Below are 22,553 nucleotides of genomic sequence, written 5' to 3'. Positions count from 1 at the left end.
TTAATACCAAATAATACCATGGACAGCAGCATTCTGCAACAGTAAACTTCTCTAAAACCATTAACTATTTAACACTAAGAACAGTTTAATCCAGAGACAATCTTAAGAAAGAGATCCTAGCAATTAGAAAAAATAATAAATGAAACATAATTATTGATTATGGAGGATATTAAATATTATGGAGGATAATGTACTACATGAATCTGAGGGAGCTTCCTGGTTTCTTGGAGATTACAAAGCTTTTAATTTTCAAGTTGAAGAAACTAACCTGAATTAAATAATTCAGATGAAAGATCAATAAACCCATGTTGGGCTGCTGTGCTATCAGTTTCATTACGATGGTATTTTTCTCCCTGTCGCACCATTGAGAAACATTGAATCACATAAATGTGTTTATGTGAGTGGTGAATGTAAATTAAACTTGCAGTTCAAAGTTAACCCTTGTCGTTACAAGTTCTGTTTACCTTTTGCCATGTCTCGAGGGGAAGCCCCTCAAACAACAACAAAGCTGGGGGGGTAAGAAGCGACATGATGCCACAGTGGAGGTAATTGTATAAATAAAATGGAACGTAACAATGTACAATGAAGGAAATATATGCCACTAAGGGTGCGAAGAGACTTTGAATGGTTTTCCTTTTGTAAATAATTTATTGTGAATTCAATCTATTTTTGTTTAAAAAATCTGTTAACTGTTAATTATTTCAAATGTTTCTGATGATCATTTGCTATTAAATGTATAGAATATCATTCCTCCAGGTGTTGATCAGCCCTGGTCATTTTTAAAAATGTTTAATTATTTCTCTTATTTTTCCCATCTCCATTTTTGTTTTTATCCAGTTTTATTTACTTTTTCCTAGATGCTCATTAGAATTTTAAATTGAAACCACCCACTCTTTCACTTCTTTCTCTATTGTTTCTGACTAAGAATCAGAATCCTTTGATTGGGTAAATTAACACTTGTTGGTCCTCTCAGTCAGGCATCACATACCTTGCTTGTCTCTGCAACATTACATTGTTAGCCACTTGCAAGGGGAAGTGTAATTAACATTAGGTATTACAAGATGCCTTGCTGTAATGCTTCTCTCAAATGAATTTTGTGGTCAAGCAAGAATGAAAAGCATTCTGTGGTTCTCACCTCTCACTTTAATTTATCTAAAACTTAGTAATGGGACAGGTGGAACTATTTGTAGATTATATCAAAATCTAACTTTATAAATAGCACAATCAAATCAATTTTCATCTTTAATATTTTAACAAACTCAAAAGAAAATATCAAAAACAAAATGGTATATAGAAATGCAGCAGGTCGGGCAGTGCCAGTGTAGATGGAGAACATTATGACATCATTTATGACATCAGTGTAGATGAAGAACATTATGACATCATTTATGACATCAGTGTAGATGGAGAACATTATGACATCATTTAAATTTAAATTGTGGCTGATTGACTCCCTTCTGAAGATGTCCCGTGAATACTCAAAGAATAATAAGATCTGACTTGGGAATTTATCATGGACAAAATCTTGGTCTGGGAAATATTTCAAGGCCCATCGAGGGCAATATATGTGAGTTGTCAGTGTAGACTAGCTCCACTGAACTTTAGGAAAGCAGAAATATTTCAAGACAAAGTGATCGATTGTTTAAAACAGCTGCTTCAAACTCTTAAGTCTATTCAAGATTTTAAACCATTCAAACCTTATTTACTGCATCTGTTTTGAAGATGATCCACATGAACCTTTTGCTGGAATCCATCACTGGCCCATGAGATGGGGAACCCCTGAAATTAGGAGCTTTCTTGATATGCTCCAGTGATCACCCATTTGCAAGATTATTGCTCAGCAAAATCAGACAAGGCGCTTCAGAGGGAGTGCAAAAATCAGGAAGAATAAATTAGGAAAGAAAATAAATCTTGATTTTTCAGCCCAAAATGTAAATCCTAAACAAAAATCCTGTCCTCTTAGTTGAACAATATGGGAAAAGAAATGAAAATGTGAAAGTGGTGGGTGGGGGGGGGGGACAACTCAATTTAAGATCACTGGTTTAATTTTAATTCAGGTGTTATCACAAAAATTGAAAAAAATCCTGAGTACTCCAACTAAATAATGTCGATTTTTAATTTGTTTTTGTCTCCAGTCCGGGGGGGAAAAAAGAATTAAGCGATGAACAGGAGCGCAGACAACTTCCACGAAATATGTGGAGGCTGTTTCTGCATCTGTGCTTTCCTGCTGCATCCGGAGTCCGGGCAAGGCGGAGGCAGCGAGAGTGAGCAGCGGAGGGGAAGGTCGCTGATCCAGGGCTGACCAGCGGGAGGCAGGTCTGAAAGTGAGCCCAACGCCCAGGGCACATCAGAGGGCAAAGGACCAACCTCTCCTAGTTTGGCATGCTTCACCTCTTGATAATTAGACCCCCCACCTCCTCCCCTCCCACCCATTGAAATCAATAACAGTGCAAGCACATATTTGAGCAGATAGATCATCCCTGAGGAGCATTCGGTTTAATAACCTGCTGGATAGGATCCAATCAGCAATCAGAACTTGGTTTGCTGCAATGTAACCCAGTCCAGGCTGTGCAAACTGCTTAGAATGTATTTAAATCATTAATTCTTAGATTTTTTTTAAAAAAAGCATCACTGTGCAGAGTCTTGCCCGCCTTTGGATCTGAGCCAAGACTTTTTTTTTCCTCCCCATTTTCATTCTCCGTTTAGAACAGCGTGATCATCATTCAGGAGTCCAGGAGCAGGCCCAGTGTGTGTTATATGTGGGCTCTGCATGACCAGGTTGTGCTTTTATTTTGATCAAGGAGAGAGAGAGAGATTACCATTGCATTCTTGTGAGTGTCTTTTTTTAAAAAAAACAATAGCCTTTTAATCACAGTAATGCAAGCTTTTATTTGCATTGTTTGTACCGAAATGTTGACTGTGGGAAGTTTCAATTTCTGTTTGCTGCATTGAATCAATTTAATTTTTCTCTTGCTTTTTTTTTAATGTTGCAGATTATTTAAAAAAAAAGATAACGATGAGTGATACAGGTGCAAAATCCAGCCAGCCTTTGGTAGTAAAACAGGAGGATGTCATGCCAAAGAGAGGACGCGGAAGACCCAGGAAGCAAACCCAAGTATGAAATGCACCATTTAACATTCTAAAATGCGCTTTTTAATGCAAGTACATTTCGCCATCATTTCTTTCGACTTGTGGCCGGACGAATTAACCATTTCAGGCGAACATGGTTCAATTTTGCTTGAATCCTTTCTCTCTCTCTTAGCGACCAGTGGAATACTTCTCTTCCCCCTCCTCCTCTCCTCTCCCTCCCACCTCCCCATAGCATTTTAATGCAAGTTTTCGAGCTGTTTTCCTCCTCTCTCGAATGCAAATATCTTCTGCTTGCTAACATGTCTTCATAAAACATCCCCGCCGTGGTGGCTTCGATGTACAAAATGCAGGAGAACCTTTCTGAATAATTTATCGATTTTAAAACTGTTGCGAATTGCGCAGCACCGTCCGGTTGTGAATGAGTAGGTCTCCTTCTCCTCTCTCCCCTCCAGCCCCCAGCCCCCCACCACTGCATTTTATTTGCTCGACCTTGGAGGAGAATGCAGGGCAGCTCCTGTGTTATTTGGGGGGGGGGGGGGGTAACACTTTGCATTCCCTCCTTCTGCTTTGTTACAACGTGACTTTCAGCACCAGCGCAAGCTGAGACCTTTAAACCACTGGTGAACCGGTAGTCCCGGCTCTCCTGCCTCTGCCAATTGGTCGAGTGCGGGAGGTCGCCGGGCTGCTGGGTGGTGGCTGGAATGGCTGCCAATCCCCGGGGCGGCGCCGAGTGATTGGTCGCGCGGATCTCGCGGGGCTGACGTCATCACGCCGCTGGGGCCCCACCCTCCCTCGCCGCCCCGCCGGACGGGCAGTGCGCTGGCCCCCGGCCCGAAGCGAGTGCTTTGAATGCATTCGTCGCGGGGCTGACGTCATCACGCCGCTGGGGCCCCACCCTCCCTCGCCGCCCCGCCGGACGGGCAGTGCGCTGGCCCCCGGCCCGAAGCGAGTGCTTTGAATGCATTCGTCGCCGGGCTGACGTCATCACGCCGCTGGGGGCCGGCCAGTGCGCTGGCCACGTGCACGAAGCGAGTGCTTTGAATGCATTCGTCGCGGGGTTGACGTCATCACGCCGCTGGGGGCCCCGCCCTCCCGGGCTGACGACATCACGCCGCTGGTGGCGGGCCGGACACGAAGGGAGGGCATTGAATGCATTCGTCATCACTTCTTCTCCCCGACCATCATTGAACAATTGTATCCCCCCCCCCTCCACCTTGATTGAAGGAGAACGATGGGTTAATTAGGATGACTGGAATACACCAACGTGCTGGGGGAAACTCAGCAGATCACGCAGGACCTTTGCGATTCTTCTCCAGCACGTTGGTGCCCCAGCAGCTGCAGACTTTCGTGTTTAACTTGATAGCCATGAAAAGTAAAACACGAAAGTCTGCAGACAGACACCGAGGTGGTTGAAGTAAAAATGCTGGGGCAACTCTGCAGGTCAAACAGTAGAGAGCAAAGATGTCAGCAGGTGCCCGAACAAAATGGTGGGTGGGGGGTTCAATTTCAATAAATGAAATCGTGTATGATTTCAACCAAACTTGCATTATTTTAAAGTGAGGCAGAGTGTTGTTCAGACAGTTTTGGCTCTCGCCCTCAGTGCATGAAGAGATCACAGACCAGCATTTTGTAAAGAATTTGGTCCTCTGATGACTTGCCAGCAAAACACATCCAAATAGTACTTTCCAACACCCAACCCCAACCCCAACCAACCAATTTTCCCCTGCAGCCGCTGCAACCGTGTCTGCCTGTCCCGCATCGGACTTGTCAGCCACAAACGAGCCTGCAGCTGACGTGGACTTTTTACCCCCTCCATAAATCTTCGTCCGCGAAGCCAAGCCAAAGAAAGAAGATTAAAACAGACTTTCATAGAATACCTCTGTGGTTTGACCACTGTTGTGCAAACCTTTTGCAATGTGCTGCATATTATTTAAATAGTGCGTGAAGATGTTTAATGGGAAATTTTACCCACACACTGCAAATTAATGTAAAAAGATGAGGTACTATCAAAGCTATCCTGAAATCAGAAACTAATAAACCACAGATGGTGGAAATCCTGAAATAAAACAAATGATTGAAATACTCATCAAGTCATTGACCACTTCTTCAGAACGATTTCCATTTCCCTGGATCATGGCTAGCCCATTGAGTATTTTCAATACTTTATTTTTTATTATTTATTGCTAGCCCATTGAGTATTTCAATACTTTCTTTTTTATTATTTATTGCTAGCCCATTGAGTATTTTCAATACTTTCTTTTTTTATTATTTATTGCTAGCCCATTGAGTATTTTCAATACTTTTTTTTATTACTTATTGCTAGCCCATTGAGTATTTCAATACTTTCTTTTTTATTACTTATTGCTAGCCCATTGAGTATTTTCAATACTGTCTTTTTTATTATTTATTGCTTGCCCATTATTTTCAATACTTTCTTTTTTATTACTTATTGCTAGCCCATTGAGTATTTTCAATACTTTCTTTTTTATTATTTATTGCTAGCCCATTGTGTATTTTCAATACTTTTTTTAATTATTTATTGCTAGCCCATTGAGTATTTTCAATACTTTCTTTTTTATTATTTATTGCTAGCCCATTGAGTATTTTCAATACTTTCTTTTTATTACTTATTGCTAGCCCATTGAGTATTTTCAATACTTTCTTTTTATTACTTATTGCTAGCCCATTGAGTATTTTCAATACTTTCTTTTTTATTACTTATTGCTAGCCCATTGAGTATTTTCAATACTTTCTTTTTTATTATTTATTGCTAGCCCATTGAGTATTTTCAATACTTTCTTTTTTATTACTTATTGCTAGCCCATTGAGTATTTCAATACTTTTTTTATTACTTATTGCTAGCCCATTGAGTATTTCAATACTTTCTTTTTTATTATTTATTGCTAGCCCATTGAGTATTTTCAATAGTTTCTTTTTTATTACTTATTGCTAGCCCATTGAGTATTTTCAATACTTTCTTTTTTATTACTTATTGCTAGCCCTTTGGGTATTTTCAATACTTTCTTTTTTATTATTTATTGCTAGCCCATTGAGTATTTTCAATACTTTCTTTTTATTACTTATTGCTAGCCCATTGAGTACTTCAATACTTTTTTATTACTTATTGCTAGCCCATTGAGTATTTTCAATACTTTCTTTTTTATTACTTATTGCTAGCCCTTTGAGTATTTTCAATATTTTTGTATTATTTATTGCTAGCCCATTAAGTATTTTTAATACTGTCTTTTTTATTATTTATTGCTAGCCCATTGAGTATTTTCAATACTTTATTTTTATTACTTATTGCTAGCCCATTGAGTATTTTCAATACTTTCTTTTTTATTATTTATTGCTAGCCCATTGAGTATTTTCAATTCTTTCTTTTTTATTACTTATTGCTAGCCCATTGAGTATTTTCAAAACTGTCTTTTTTATTATTTATTGCTAGCCCATTGAGTATTATCAATACTTTTTTTATTACTTATTGCTAGCCCATTGAGTATTTCAATACTTTTTTTATTATTTATTGCTAGCCCATTGAGTATTTTCAATACTTTCTTTTTTATTATTTATTGCTAGCCCATTGAGTATTTCAATACTTTCTTTTTTATTATTTATTGCTAGCCCATTGAGTATTTTCAATACTTTCTTTTTATTACTTATTGCTAGCCCATTGAGTACTTCAATACTTTTTATTACTTATTGCTAGCCCATTGAGTATTTACAATACTTTCTTTTTTATTACTTATTGCTAGCCCATTGAGTATTTTCAATATTTTTTTATTATTTATTGCTAGCCCATTGAGTATTTTTAATACTGTCTTTTATTATTTATTGCTAGCCCATTGAGTATTTTCAATACTTTCTTTTTTATTATTTATTGCTAGCCCATTGAGTATTTTCAATACTTTTTTTTTATTATTTATTGCTAGCCCATTGAGTATTTTCAATTCTTTTTTATTACTTATTGCTAGCCCATTGAGTATTTTCAACACTGTCTTTTTTATTACTTATTGCTAGCCCGTTGAGTATTTTCAATACTGTCTTTTTTATTACTTATTGCTAGCCCATTGAGTATTTTCAATACTGTCTTTTTTATTACTTATTGCTAGCCCGTTGAGTATTTTCAATACTGTCTTTTTTATTACTTATTGCTAGCCCATTGAGTATTTTCAATACTGTCTTTTTTATTATTTATTGCTAGCCCATTGAGTATTTTCAATACTTTCTTTTTTATTACTTATTGCTAGCCCATTGAGTATTTTCAATACTTTCTTTTTTATTACTTATTGCTAGCCCATTGAGTATTTTCAATACTTTCTTTTTTTATTATTTATTGCTAGCCCATTGATTATTTTCAATACTTTCTTTTTTATTATTTATTGCTGGCCCATTGAGTATTTTCAATACTTTCTTTTTTATTATTTATTGCTAGCCCATTGAGTATTTTCAATACTGTATTTTTTATTATTTATTGATAGCCCATTGAGTATTTTCAATACTGTATTTTTTATTATTTATTGATAGCCCATTGAGTATTTTCAATACTTTCTTTTTATTACTTATTGCTAGCCCATTGAGTATTTTCAATACTTTTTTATTACTTATTGCTAGCCCGTTGAGTATTTCAATAATTTTTTTATTACTTATTGCTAGCCCATTGAGTATTTTCAATACTGTCTTTTTTATTATTTATTGCTAGCCCATTGAGTATTTTCAATACTTTCTTTTTTATTACTTATTGCTAGCCCATTGAGTATTTTCAATACTGTCTTTTTTATTATTTATTGCTAGCCCATTGAGTATTTTCAATACTTTCTTTTTTATTACTTATTGCTAGCCCATTGAGTATTTCAATAATTTTTTTATTAATTATTGCTAGCCCATTGAGTATTTTAAGTACTGTCTTTTTTATTATTTATTGGTAGCCCATTGAATATTTTCAATATTTTCTTTTTATTACTTATTGCTAGCCCATTGAGTATTTTCAATACTTTCTTTTTATTACTTATTGCTAGCCCATTGAGTATTTTCAATACTTTTTTATTACTTATTGCTAGCCCATTGAGTATTTCAATAATTTTTTTATTACTTATTGCTAGCCCATTGAGTATTTTCAAAACTGTCTTTTTTATTATTTATTGCTAGCCCATTGAGTATTTTCAATACTTTCTTTTTTATTACTTATTGCTAGCCCATTGAGTATTTCAATAATTGTTTTATTAATGATTGCTAGCCCATTGAGTATTTTAAGTACTGTCTTTTTTATTATTTATTGTTAGCCCATTGAATATTTTCAATATTTTCTTTTTATTACTTATTGCTAGCCCATTGAGTACTTCAATACTTTTTTTATTACTTATTGCTAGCCCATTGAGTATTTTCAATACTTTCTTTTTATTACTTATTGCTAGCCCATTGAGTATTTTCAATACTTTCTTTTTATTACTTATTGCTAGCCCATTGAGTATTTTCAATACTTTCTTTTTTATTACTTATTGCTAGCCCATTGAGCATTTCAATAATTTTTTTATTACTTATTGCTAGCCCATTGAGTATTTTCAATACTGTCTTTTTTATTATTTATTGCTAGCCCATTGAGTATTTTCAATTCTTTCTTTTTTATTACTTATTGCTAGCCCATTGAGTATTTCAATATTTTTTTATTACTTATTGCTAGCCCATTGAGTATTTTCAATATTTTTTTATTATTTATTGCTAGCCCATTGAGTATTTTCAATACTGTCTTTTTTATTATTTATTGCTAGCCCATTGAGTATTTTCAATACTTTCTTTTTTATTACTTATTGCTAGCCCATTGAGTATTTCAATATTTTTTTATTACTTATTGCTAGCCCATTGAGTATTTTCAATACTGTCTTTTTTATTACTTATTGCTAGCCCATTGAGTATTTTCAATATTTTTTTATTATTTATTGCTGGCCCATTGAGTATTTTCAATACTGTCTTTTTTATTATTTATTGCTAGCCCATTGAGTATTTTCAATACTTTCTTTTTTATTATTCATTGCTAGCCCATTGCGTATTTTCATACTTTCTTTTTTATTATTTATTGCTAGCCCATTGAGTATTTTCAATACTTTCTTTTTTATTATTTATTGCTAGCCCATTGAGTATTTTCAATACTTTCTTTTTTTATTATTTATTGCTAGCCCATTGAGTATTTTCAATACTTTCTTTTTTTATTATTTATTGCTAGCCCATTGAGTATTTTCAATACTTTCTTTTTTATTACTTATTGCTAGCCCATTGAGTATTTTCAATACTGTCTTTTTTATTATTTATTGCTAGCCCATTGAGTATTTTCAATACTTTCTTTTTTATTACTTATTGCTAGCCCATTGAGTATTTCAATAATTTTTTTATTAATTATTGCTAGCCCATTGAGTATTTTAAGTACTGTCTTTTTTATTATTTATTGGTAGCCCATTGAATATTTTCAATATTTTCTTTTTATTACTTATTGCTAGCCCATTGAGTATTTTCAATACTTTCTTTTTATTACTTATTGCTAGCCCATTGAGTATTTTCAATACTTTTTTATTACTTATTGCTAGCCCATTGAGTATTTCAATAATTTTTTTATTACTTATTGCTAGCCCATTGAGTATTTTCAAAACTGTCTTTTTTATTATTTATTGCTAGCCCATTGAGTATTTTCAATACTTTCTTTTTTATTACTTATTGCTAGCCCATTGAGTATTTCAATAATTTTTTTATTAATTATTGCTAGCCCATTGAGTATTTTAAGTACTGTCTTTTTTATTATTTATTGTTAGCCCATTGAATATTTTCAATATTTTCTTTTTATTACTTATTGCTAGCCCATTGAGTACTTCAATACTTTTTTTATTACTTATTGCTAGCCCATTGAGTATTTTCAATACTTTCTTTTTATTACTTATTGCTAGCCCATTGAGTATTTTCAATACTTTCTTTTTATTACTTATTGCTAGCCCATTGAGTATTTTCAATACTTTCTTTTTTATTACTTATTGCTAGCCCATTGAGCATTTCAATAATTTTTTTATTACTTATTGCTAGCCCATTGAGTATTTTCAATACTGTCTTTTTTATTATTTATTGCTAGCCCATTGAGTATTTTCAATACTTTCTTTTTTATTACTTATTGCTAGCCCATTGAGTATTTCAATATTTTTTTATTACTTATTGCTAGCCCATTGAGTATTTTCAATACTGTCTTTTTTATTACTTATTGCTAGCCCATTGAGTATTTTCAATATTTTTTTATTATTTATTGCTGGCCCATTGAGTATTTTTAATACTGTCTTTTATTATTTATTGCTTGCCCATTGAGTATTTTCAATACTTTCTTTTTTATTATTTATTGCTAGCCCATTGAGTATTTTCAATACTTTTTTTTTATTATTTATTGCTAGCCCATTGAGTATTTTCAATTCTTTTTTATTACTTATTGCTAGCCCATTGAGTATTTTCAATACTGTCTTTTTTATTACTTATTGCTAGCCCGTTGAGTATTTTCAATACTGTCTTTTTTATTACTTATTGCTAGCCCATTGAGTATTTTCAATACTGTCTTTTTTATTATTTATTGCTAGCCCATTGAGTATTTTCAATACTTTCTTTTTTATTACTTATTGCTAGCCCATTGAGTATTTTCAATACTTTCTTTTTTATTACTTATTGCTAGCCCATTGAGTATTTTCAATACTTTCTTTTTTTATTATTTATTGCTAGCCCATTGATTATTTTCAATACTTTCTTTTTTATTATTTATTGCTGGCCCATTGAGTATTTTCAATACTTTCTTTTTTATTATTTATTGCTAGCCCATTGAGTATTTTCAATACTGTATTTTTTATTATTTATTGATAGCCCATTGAGTATTTTCAATACTGTATTTTTTATTATTTATTGATAGCCCATTGAGTATTTTCAATACTTTCTTTTTTATTATTTAATGCTAGCCCATTGAGTATTTTCAATACTTTCTTTTTATTACTTATTGCTAGCCCATTGAGTATTTTCAATACTTTTTTATTACTTATTGCTAGCCCGTTGAGTATTTCAATAATTTTTTTATTACTTATTGCTAGCCCATTGAGTATTTTCAATACTGTCTTTTTTATTATTTATTGCTAGCCCATTGAGTATTTTCAATACTTTCTTTTTTATTACTTATTGCTAGCCCATTGAGTATTTTCAATACTGTCTTTTTTATTATTTATTGCTAGCCCATTGAGTATTTTCAATACTTTCTTTTTTATTACTTATTGCTAGCCCATTGAGTATTTCAATAATTTTTTTATTAATTATTGCTAGCCCATTGAGTATTTTAAGTACTGTCTTTTTTATTATTTATTGGTAGCCCATTGAATATTTTCAATATTTTCTTTTTATTACTTATTGCTAGCCCATTGAGTATTTTCAATACTTTCTTTTTATTACTTATTGCTAGCCCATTGAGTATTTTCAATACTTTTTTATTACTTATTGCTAGCCCATTGAGTATTTCAATAATTTTTTTATTACTTATTGCTAGCCCATTGAGTATTTTCAAAACTGTCTTTTTTATTATTTATTGCTAGCCCATTGAGTATTTTCAATACTTTCTTTTTTATTACTTATTGCTAGCCCATTGAGTATTTCAATAATTTTTTTATTAATTATTGCTAGCCCATTGAGTATTTTAAGTACTGTCTTTTTTATTATTTATTGTTAGCCCATTGAATATTTTCAATATTTTCTTTTTATTACTTATTGCTAGCCCATTGAGTACTTCAATACTTTTTTTATTACTTATTGCTAGCCCATTGAGTATTTTCAATACTTTCTTTTTATTACTTATTGCTAGCCCATTGAGTATTTTCAATACTTTCTTTTTATTACTTATTGCTAGCCCATTGAGTATTTTCAATACTTTCTTTTTTATTACTTATTGCTAGCCCATTGAGCATTTCAATAATTTTTTTATTACTTATTGCTAGCCCATTGAGTATTTTCAATACTGTCTTTTTTATTATTTATTGCTAGCCCATTGAGTATTTTCAATACTTTCTTTTTTATTACTTATTGCTAGCCCATTGAGTATTTCAATATTTTTTTATTACTTATTGCTAGCCCATTGAGTATTTTCAATATTTTTTTATTATTTATTGCTAGCCCATTGAGTATTTTCAATACTGTCTTTTTTATTATTTATTGCTAGCCCATTGAGTATTTTCAATACTTTCTTTTTTATTACTTATTGCTAGCCCATTGAGTATTTCAATATTTTTTTATTACTTATTGCTAGCCCATTGAGTATTTTCAATACTGTCTTTTTTATTACTTATTGCTAGCCCATTGAGTATTTTCAATATTTTTTTATTATTTATTGCTGGCCCATTGAGTATTTTCAATACTGTCTTTTTTATTATTTATTGCTAGCCCATTGAGTATTTTCAATACTTTCTTTTTTATTATTCATTGCTAGCCCATTGCGTATTTTCATACTTTCTTTTTTATTATTTATTGCTAGCCCATTGAGTATTTTCAATACTTTCTTTTTTATTATTTATTGCTAGCCCATTGAGTATTTTCAATACTTTCTTTTTTTATTATTTATTGCTAGCCCATTGAGTATTTTCAATACTTTCTTTTTTTATTATTTATTGCTAGCCCATTGAGTATTTTCAATACTTTCTTTTTTATTACTTATTGCTAGCCCATTGAGTATTTTCAATACTGTCTTTTTTATTATTTATTGCTAGCCCATTGAGTATTTTCAATACTTTCTTTTTTATTACTTATTGCTAGCCCATTGAGTATTTCAATAATTTTTTTATTAATTATTGCTAGCCCATTGAGTATTTTAAGTACTGTCTTTTTTATTATTTATTGGTAGCCCATTGAATATTTTCAATATTTTCTTTTTATTACTTATTGCTAGCCCATTGAGTATTTTCAATACTTTCTTTTTATTACTTATTGCTAGCCCATTGAGTATTTTCAATACTTTTTTATTACTTATTGCTAGCCCATTGAGTATTTCAATAATTTTTTTATTACTTATTGCTAGCCCATTGAGTATTTTCAAAACTGTCTTTTTTATTACTTATTGCTAGCCCATTGAGTATTTTCAAAACTGTCTTTTTTATTATTTATTGCTAGCCCATTGAGTATTTTCAATACTTTCTTTTTTATTACTTATTGCTAGCCCATTGAGTATTTCAATAATTTTTTTATTAATTATTGCTAGCCCATTGAGTATTTTAAGTACTGTCTTTTTTATTATTTATTGTTAGTCCATTGAATATTTTCAATATTTTCTTTTTATTACTTATTGCTAGCCCATTGAGTACTTCAATACTTTTTTTATTACTTATTGCTAGCCCATTGAGTATTTTCAATACTTTCTTTTTATTACTTATTGCTAGCCCATTGAGTATTTTCAATACTTTCTTTTTATTACTTATTGCTAGCCCATTGAGTATTTTCAATACTTTCTTTTTTATTACTTATTGCTAGCCCATTGAGCATTTCAATAATATTTTTATTACTTATTGCTAGCCCATTGAGTATTTTCAATACTGTCTTTTTTATTATTTATTGCTAGCCCATTGAGTATTTTCAATACTTTCTTTTTTATTACTTATTGCTAGCCCATTGAGTATTTCAATATTTTTTTATTACTTATTGCTAGCCCATTGAGTATTTTCAATATTTTTTTATTATTTATTGCTAGCCCATTGAGTATTTTCAATACTGTCTTTTTTATTATTTATTGCTAGCCCATTGAGTATTTTCAATACTTTCTTTTTTATTACTTATTGCTAGCCCATTGAGTATTTCAATATTTTTTTATTACTTATTGCTAGCCCATTGAGTATTTTCAATACTGTCTTTTTTATTACTTATTGCTAGCCCATTGAGTATTTTCAATATTTTTTTATTATTTATTGCTGGCCCATTGAGTATTTTCAATACTGTCTTTTTTATTATTTATTGCTAGCCCATTGCGTATTTTCAATACTTTCTTTTTTATTATTCATTGCTAGCCCATTGCGTATTTTCATACTTTCTTTTTTATTATTTATTGCTAGCCCATTGAGTATTTTCAATACTTTCTTTTTTATTATTTATTGCTAGCCCATTGAGTATTTTCAATACTTTCTTTTTTTATTATTTATTGCTAGCCCATTGAGTATTTTCAATACTTTCTTTTTTTATTATTTATTGCTAGCCCATTGAGTATTTTCAATACTTTCTTTTTTTATTATTTATTGATTTTCAAATAAATTGTTCTATTATATTGACATTAGATGCAATGGTAGGCACACTACATGTTGCAGTTAGCATGAGTTTGACCAGGCAAATAATTTAGTTTGCATCAGCTATCAGTGATTTCTACTTGGTCATTTTATTTGCATTCCCCCCTTCCCCCACCCCCAATTTCCCCTTTTTAATGAAAGGAACCAGCCAAGTTCCTGTTCCAAGATAAAGTACAATCTGATTTGCATTGAAGGCAGAATTGAAAGCATTGTTGGTTTTATTAACTAGACAAGAATGTCACATTGTTTGATAAAGTATCAGTTGAAATTATTACCTTGTGATTTCTTAAGCAAATCACTTAAGTGGTCTCCCACTATGAACTGGCAGCTTGTGATCATTGTTCTACATAAACTAGTTCTAGATCACTGTATACATTGTGTGTATTTATTCACGTAAACTTCAAAAGTACACTTTTTTTCATATCTAAATATTTTTTGTATTTTGTTAATTCGGTAAGGGCACATTTCACTTTTGGTAAAATGAACAGTTCCGATGAACTGAATAGAACTTTTCCCTTTATCATCGTCAGGACTAACTTATCAAAAGTTAGTTGCTAACATGAAACAAATAGTTTGATTTACTTCGACTTTGCCAGAAATTCTGATTAAAACATTTTATCTTTTTAAAGGAACCGACAGGGGCTCCCATTCCAAAGCGACCACGAGGAAGACCAAGAGGAAGTAAAAATAAGGTTTCTTCTTCTAAATCTGGCAGAGTAAGTCCATGATTTTGTAAAACTATTATTATTAGTATGTTCATATTTGCAATTACAATGGTTTTTTTAAATCCTTGTTTTTCATCACATTTTTGGATAATTTGGCAATGTTCAGACAAGAAACTTTCTTAGCAGAAAAATGTGCTATGATTCGATATCTCAAACATGTTTAAAGAATACATGCACCTATTTTCTGTTTTTGTGTGTGCTGAGCTTATTTTTAGCAAGTAACATTTCTAATTTCGTAAAGATAATGCTTTTGCACATCTTGTTAAAATATTTATTGATGCCCAAGATTAATATGTGGGAATACTTACTTGGAAGATTTTTGATTAGCATGTGGAACAGATCATTGCCTGTCGGTCTCAACTTCTATTTCCTTTTCATTGTGTCTCACTGCTATGGCATTTAAATTTGTTTTCCATGGTTGGGTAAAGTTGTTCATATAACAATATTGGATAGAGATGTTCAAGACTTGGTTACTACCTTTGAATTGTTTTCCAATACTGTTCTGAATTGGGCAATACACAAAAGTGCTGGAGAAGCTCAGCAGGTTACACAGCATCCATAGGGATCAAATGGATATGACCAGTGTTTCAGGCCTGAGCTCTTCATCAAGGAATGAGGAGAAAGTAGGCAGACCCTGAATTTAGGCTTTCTCCTCGTACCTTGATGAAGAGCTTGGGCCCAAAATATTGGATGCTGCATGACCTGCTGAGTTTCTCCAGCATTGCATTACCATCCCAGCATCTGCAGACTTTCTTGTTTAACTGTTTGTTTGTTAGCCAGTTGTACACTTCAAGGCTACAACCAGCAAAGGCCAGTATGTGAAGATGACCTCTTTTGACTAGTGCCCTGTTATCTTTTGCATCTGAGGGCAGGTTTAATGAAGTATGCTAATAAAATCTCTGAAATTATTTCTCTCTCAATCTTAATCCTTTGTATCTAGTCAGTTATCAATTATTACTGGATCAAGATTTCTAAAACAAGAATGTTTGAATATTATCATAATGCTGTTTGTGAGATTGCTAAGTGCAAATTGACTGATAGATTGAAAATAATGAGAACTTTAATTTAAAATATTATTTCAATGGCTGTAGTCCTGTGGTGTCAAAGCACACTAGCTGTCAATTTGGTGTTGAAAATGGAGTGTGTAATGCAGGTATTTAGTGCATTGCAACAAAAGCATTCTATATCTCTTTTTGAGTTTATCATCCACCAGCAGTTACTCAAATGTCCCTGATATATTAAAAAGTTTTTTAAAAAAAAACTAACTTCATAAACTGTTTTGAATCATTTTGATAGGTGAAACAGTCGAGAAAGAGAGTGCATGCAAATAACAGTAACTTGGTACACAAACCTTGTGAAAAATAAGTAAACACCCATTTGGAAACTATAGGTATTAAAATGTGTAATTTCTTATTGCAACCATATTTCATATTAGTTGCTAGATATTTTGTGGTGCTAAAATTGAAATATTATTTTGTTAAGTAATTGAATAATCGAATTGAATTTTTTTTTGTAACGAAAGATTCACTTGAAAGTTGCAAAGGAAATAGGGTCTATCTATAAAAACACTATTTTTGCTCCTGTCATCATATCATACTAAATAATTTTATTGATGGTATTGTTGAAGTACAAATAAAATATTAACTTCAGTAGTTTACAGGGAAAGATGCTTGACACCTTAATTCTGTGGCAAAGATTTAGACTGGCTTGTTCAAATAAATCATGGGGCTATCTTGCCTACCACAATTCATTAAAATGTTGGCACACCACGTAACTAATATAAAATTGAATATAATGTAGCTTTGGATGGTTGCTATTTGTTATTAACATTCAGCCATTTAAAATCACAGTGTTATTGGTGGGGGTGGTGGTGGGGGGGGGGGGTGTAAATGAGCGAACATAACAACAGGAAAATTTAAATATCTTGCATCCATTTTTGGGTCCTGATCCAAAAAGTTGACTATTTCTGCCATGGATGCTGCCTGACCTACTGAGTCCTTCCAGGACTCTTTCTTTTGTTCTCTCTGTATTGCACAGTCAGTTTGTTTACATTCGTTGTCTGTTTCAGTTTTTTTACATGTTTATCTTTTTGCACAACCAGTTAGTGGTAATTCTGCCTCGCCTGCAGGAAAAAGGAATCTCAGGGTTGTATGAGATGTCATGTATGTACTCTGACAATAAATCTGAAATCTGAACCCATTGTTTACTCAAGATTTTGGCACCTGCAGTTTTGGTGGTTCTCTATCATTTTGCATCAATCGATTGAAGAAGAATTCAGTAGATTTTACAAATATTGCACAGATTACCATTTGATACCCTGCTAAAATGTAACCATTTCCATTTCAAGATTGTATTCCATGGCAGCAGTTACCCAATGCAATGTACAACTCTGAACTATTAAAATAATATACATGTTGACGATGCTCATTCATTGATTTTTTTTTTTCAGTGAAAAGGTTGAATTTCACATATGAAACCTGTCCCTGCTTCAGAACCACAGTGCAGCACAAATACTGTCCTGGAATTTTTTTTTATGTAAAAGATTCATATGTTATGGGCAGAGAGTGAGAGGGGGGAGGCTAGTGGAGTTGTTCAAGTGAACCGGCACGGACTTGTAGGGCCAATATGGCCTGTTTCCAGGCTGTAAGCTGTTATATGACAGTCGTGAATATGAGTGCAATCAATTAAATAATGTTCATTCAGGGTGCCTTTTACATACCACTTACAGACAGCTGGACATTTTGTCAAGCTTTTGCTGCAGTACATTATCTTTTTTAGTGATCAGGTTTTGAAAGTGGCAACTTGGGTGGTGAAGGAAACATATCATGTGTTTGCTTTCATTAGACAGGAGATTGAGTGCAAAGGTTGGGACCACATGATTCACCTGTACAAGCACACATTTCCCAGTCATAGAAGGAACAACAATAAATTGGATGGGGTGTAGAGGTGAATGAAGATATTGCTGAGATTAGTGAGCTTGTGTTGCAGAGATTAGATAGGCTGGGTCCTTATTCCCTAAAGTGTAGAAGAATGAGGGGTGATCTTATAAAGGTTTATAAAATTGTTAGGGATGTGAATAAAGTGAATGCTTACAGTCTTTCTTTCCCCCCCCCCCCTCCCACCCCACGATTTTCCAAAAAGGATAGGTGATTAAGAAGAATTTAAGGTGAGAAGAGAGAGATTTAAGATGGACTTGAGTGTCAAAATTTTTCATCCAGAGGGTAGTCTGTATCTGGAATGAGCTGCCAGTGGAGACTATAGAAGTAGGCACAATTTTGAAATTCAGAAGACATTTGGACATGTATATGGATAGGAAGGATGTAAAATATGGATCAAATGCAGACAAACTCCAGAAGGCAAACTTGGTCAGCATGGACAAACTGGTTGAAGAGCCTGTTCTATGCTGTATGACTGTATCTCAAACTGCTGAGATAGATAATTATAGTAATGTAAATATGTCTGAAATTCTTGCTTGCTGCACCCAAACAAGTACTTGTAAAAAGAAATTAAGCCAACTGAATTAAATCAAGAGATAAAAATTCACAATAAGATAGATCATCTATATTCACTGTAATCCTAGCGCACAAGTGACTTGCAATAAATCCATGATTTGTGTTCCAAGGAGCGGTTCAAGAGTCTGATAGCTGTTGGAAAGCTTGAATGTTGAGGTGCTAATTTTCATGCTTGTACACCTTCTATCCAAAGGGAGCAGAGAGAAAAGGCTGTGACCACCATGGGGGTGGTGATAGTTCTTTGTTGTTGGCTGCCTTCTTGAGGCAGCACCTCATGTAGATTCTTGCGGAAGATGGTAGGTCAGAGCCTCTGATGTACCTGCCTATGATTGCTACTTCTGCACTTGTATCGCTCAACTAGGCTGTGATGAAATCCGTCAGTATACTTTCCACAGTATACCTGTAGAAGCTTGAAAGAGTATCTGATAACACACCAAATCTCCTCATTCTCCTTAGACAGTAGAAGCACTTCGATGTGCTGGCTCCGGATGTGGACTCCCAGGAACCTGAAAGTTCAGACTCACTCCACCTCATTCCCATCCATGCAGACCAGTGTGAATCCCCTCTGCTTCTCTTTCCTAAAATCAACAATCAGATCTTGGTTATGTTGAGAGCAAGATTGTTGTTCTCGATCTCCGTCCTGTATTCTGGCACATCATTTTCAGTTCTTCGGCTGAAGAAGGTGATGTCATCTGCAGATTTGTAGCTTCACTTGGTGTTGAAATTATTAACACAGTCATGGTTGTGCATGGAATAGAGCAGGAGCCTAAGTACACAGCCTTGGGGGTACCTCTCTGTTTCTGGTAAGCATGGAGGAGGTGAAGTAGCCGATCCACACTGATTGGGGATCTGCTAATGAGGAAGTCGAGGATCCAGTCGCAGAGGGGTAGTCCGAGCCCTTTTAGTTTTGTCGTGAACTTTGGTGATGCATGGTGTTGACCTCAGCTTGACATTCAATGAACAACAGCCTGACATAGATATTTCCGTGGTCTAGGTGATCTAATACAGAGTGGTGGTGAGTGAGAAGGCATCTTCTTTTGACTGTTGTGACAATAGGCAAACTAGAGTGGGGCCAGGCCCTTCATGAGATAAGGGTCACTAAGTTCCATAACCAACCTCCCAAAGTACTTTATCACAGTAGAAGTCATAGCCACTGCTGATAATTACCATGCTCTTGGGCACTGGAGTAATGAATACCTTTTTGATGGATGCCCCACACCACTGTTTTGAGAGGTCAAAGATGACTGCAAAATCTCCAGTCAGTCGGTTTGCTCAGATTTTAAGATATGTCCTTTCTTGAACTCTAATGGTGTTGGTTGCCTTTTCTGAGGATGGACATCCTTGCCTTGGAGGGGGTGCAGAGAAGATTCACTAGGGTGATACCGGGGATGGAGGGACTCGCATATGAAGAAAGGTTGGATAGACTAGGCTTGTATTCTCTGGAATTTGGAAGATTGAGGGGAGGGGGGGAATCTTGTACAAATATATATAAAATTCTTAAGGGTTTAGACAGACTAGATGCAGGAAGGTTGTTTCCAATGCTGGGAAAAACCAGAACCAGGGGCCATAGTTTAAGGATAAGGGGGAAGTTTTTTAGGACTGAGATGAGGAAAAATTTCTTTTCTCAGACAGTGGTAAATGTGTGGAACTTTTTGCCACAGGAAGTAGTTGAGGCCGGGTTCCTGTCAATATTTAAGTGTAGGTTAGATTTGGCCCTTGTGGCCAAGGGGATTAGGGGGTATGGGGAGAAAGCAGGAACCGGGTACTGATCAGCCATGATCATAATGAATGGCGGTGTAGGCTTGAAGGGCCAAATGACCTACTCCTACACCTATTTTCTATGTTTCTAAAATTTCAACCCAACATCTTAAGAGGATTGAAAGATGTTCACCCCTTTCACACCACCAAGTGCATGTGGGTTGAAATGGCCAATTTAGCAGGTCTGTGGCAGGTAATCTGGTGGCGTGATAGGTCTCAACCGGGCAGGGCGAGTAAAAATCCACCGGGCTCTGACTCTTGGTGTGGGCAAGGGTCGGAGCTCAGTTGAGTTAATCACTCTGTGGCGGTGTGAATGTTCGACTCGACTTGCCATCAGTGACGTTTGTGCCTCCGTGCTTGCCTCAGTTTGGCCGTTATATTTCACAGCGTGGCAGGCTGCACTCTGACATTCCCACCGACTGCTGGCCATGCTGTGAAATATAACTGCAGTCAGCCATGTTGTCAGAGCGTGGCTGGCACACTATGAAATGTAGCTGTGTGGTTGGCAGGGCTGTCACTGCCATACATAATGTCACTCACAACATCATTGTTGGAGGTGGGACACCCCTTAAAATCCCGGGTTCCTGATGAACCAGGTAAATCATGGTGGGAAAACTACATCCCTGAATGTAGTTTACCTGCTTCCTAGGAGGGTTGGCTAGTACGAGATAGTGTAGGATTCTCAGCCCCTGGTTTTGCTCATCACTCGCAAGTTTAATTTCACCACAAATGTTTCTTTCCCATCCCTGGCCACCTTTTGTTGTGGCTAACTGGGGTTGAGGGAGAACTATCTGGCTTTGTCTGCCATCAAATGAATACACTTTTATCAAAGCTGTTGGAATAATTATTCTGCTGCCAATTTTCAGAAAGTGCATGGAGATGGTGAAAGGTGAAAATTATCTGCTCAATTATTTTAAAGTTACTGATACTCCTTTCATTGATCATTCAATTATCACTTAAAGAACAGGTTTGCAAGTGTAAGAGCTAATAGTCGTCAGGATTTCTTGCCAATGTGTGGGTTGGAAACAAAATTAGTATTACTTTGGTACCAGAAAGACGTGTGATTATATCTGATGATTGAAGAATTATGAATCTCACTTTTCCTGAGATTTCGTACAGCATTGGTAGCTACTTTTGGTTACTAAGATGCCCGTCATTCATGTTAGAATGGATATTTTCATACTACTGCCGACCTACATATAATAAATGCCTTGTGTAGGCTCACGTCCTGCATGGAGCAAAGATGGCTTGCTGGCCAGTCTAGTTGATGCTGTTTGTCATTTTATTACCCAGTGAAATTAAATAAGCACTAGGTTAAATAATATGAATAAAACATTCAAAATAATATTCATTGATTCCTTGCCAGGGGAGGAAGAATGGATTCTCTTTAGCAAAATTATTTATTTTTCTGATTCTGTAGAATCTCTCAGAAAGCAAGCTCTTATGCACATTACAGATTACATTAATGTCGGCTTCCTTTGCCGTGCAGAGGCAATGAAATAGTTATTTGTAAATTTGGTCTTGTATGAAGGATTTTGATAAGGTGCTACCAAAGTAGTTGTTAAAGAAGCCAAAGGAGTGTGCTGGGTGCATGTTGTGAATGATAACTGGATTGGCTTAATGATTACAAATTAGTGCAGGGATAAATGGGTCATTCTTGGAGTCGGATGTTGTGATTAAAGGATTGTTGGAGGGATTGGTATTGAACCCCTGCTCTTCACAATGAACATCAATAGTTTGGATGAGGGGATTCTGTTTGCTGGATTGGGGATAAGAGCTCATTGGTACTGGGTTGAAGTGAGCCTTCAGAATCAAAATTTATTGGCATGAATGTGTCACAAACTTTGTTTCGCAGCAGCTTCATCATGGTGCAAACATTGGTGTAAAATTACATTTTAAAAATAAGAGAATGTAAAAGGAACTCCAGGGAACAATATGCACATGTTGTGAATGGGCAAGGCCAGGGGAAAGTGACATGGAAAAATGCAGGGTTATCCATTTTGTTTTTTAAAAAAAAACACCAAGTTGGAAATCCTGTGAATGGAGGAAAACTGGTTTCCTCAGGAATTGGAGTGCCTTTTGTACCCCTGACTCACTGAAAGATGATGTGCGATTATGGCATACAATTTTACCAATGCACAATTAATTTCGGC

At 34.5% G+C, this 22,553-nt stretch overlaps 1 protein-coding gene across 7 annotated transcripts in view; it reads left to right on the top strand.

Annotated features, from left to right (window-relative positions):
• The first annotated feature begins 1,416 nt into the window (after positions 1-1,416).
• The window catches only part of LOC138765062 (high mobility group protein HMG-I/HMG-Y-like), a 67,758-nt gene continuing 46,621 nt past the window's right edge, over positions 1,417-22,553 (top strand). For 4 of the 7 annotated variants that reach the window (XR_011358448.1, XR_011358449.1, XM_069941729.1 and 1 more), the window contains exons 1-3: positions 2,519-2,831; positions 2,994-3,115; positions 15,035-15,121. Coding sequence is in view for 5 of the 7 variants with exons in the window: in XM_069941729.1 (XP_069797830.1) it covers positions 2,771-2,831; positions 2,994-3,115; positions 15,035-15,121 (270 nt within the window). In the remaining 2 variants the exon portion in view is untranslated. Of the gene's footprint in view, positions 1,568-2,517; positions 2,832-2,993; positions 3,116-15,034; positions 15,122-22,553 lie in introns of those variants that run through there. The other 3 variants (XM_069941727.1, XM_069941731.1, XM_069941728.1) reach the window with 3 other exon arrangements.

This window comes from Narcine bancroftii, chromosome 5, assembly GCF_036971445.1.
Source record: "Narcine bancroftii isolate sNarBan1 chromosome 5, sNarBan1.hap1, whole genome shotgun sequence".
Classification (NCBI taxonomy): Eukaryota; Metazoa; Chordata; class Chondrichthyes; order Torpediniformes; family Narcinidae; genus Narcine; species Narcine bancroftii.
The sequence above is the reverse complement of the archived record's forward strand: the minus strand, read 5'-3'. Positions and strand labels throughout refer to the sequence as shown.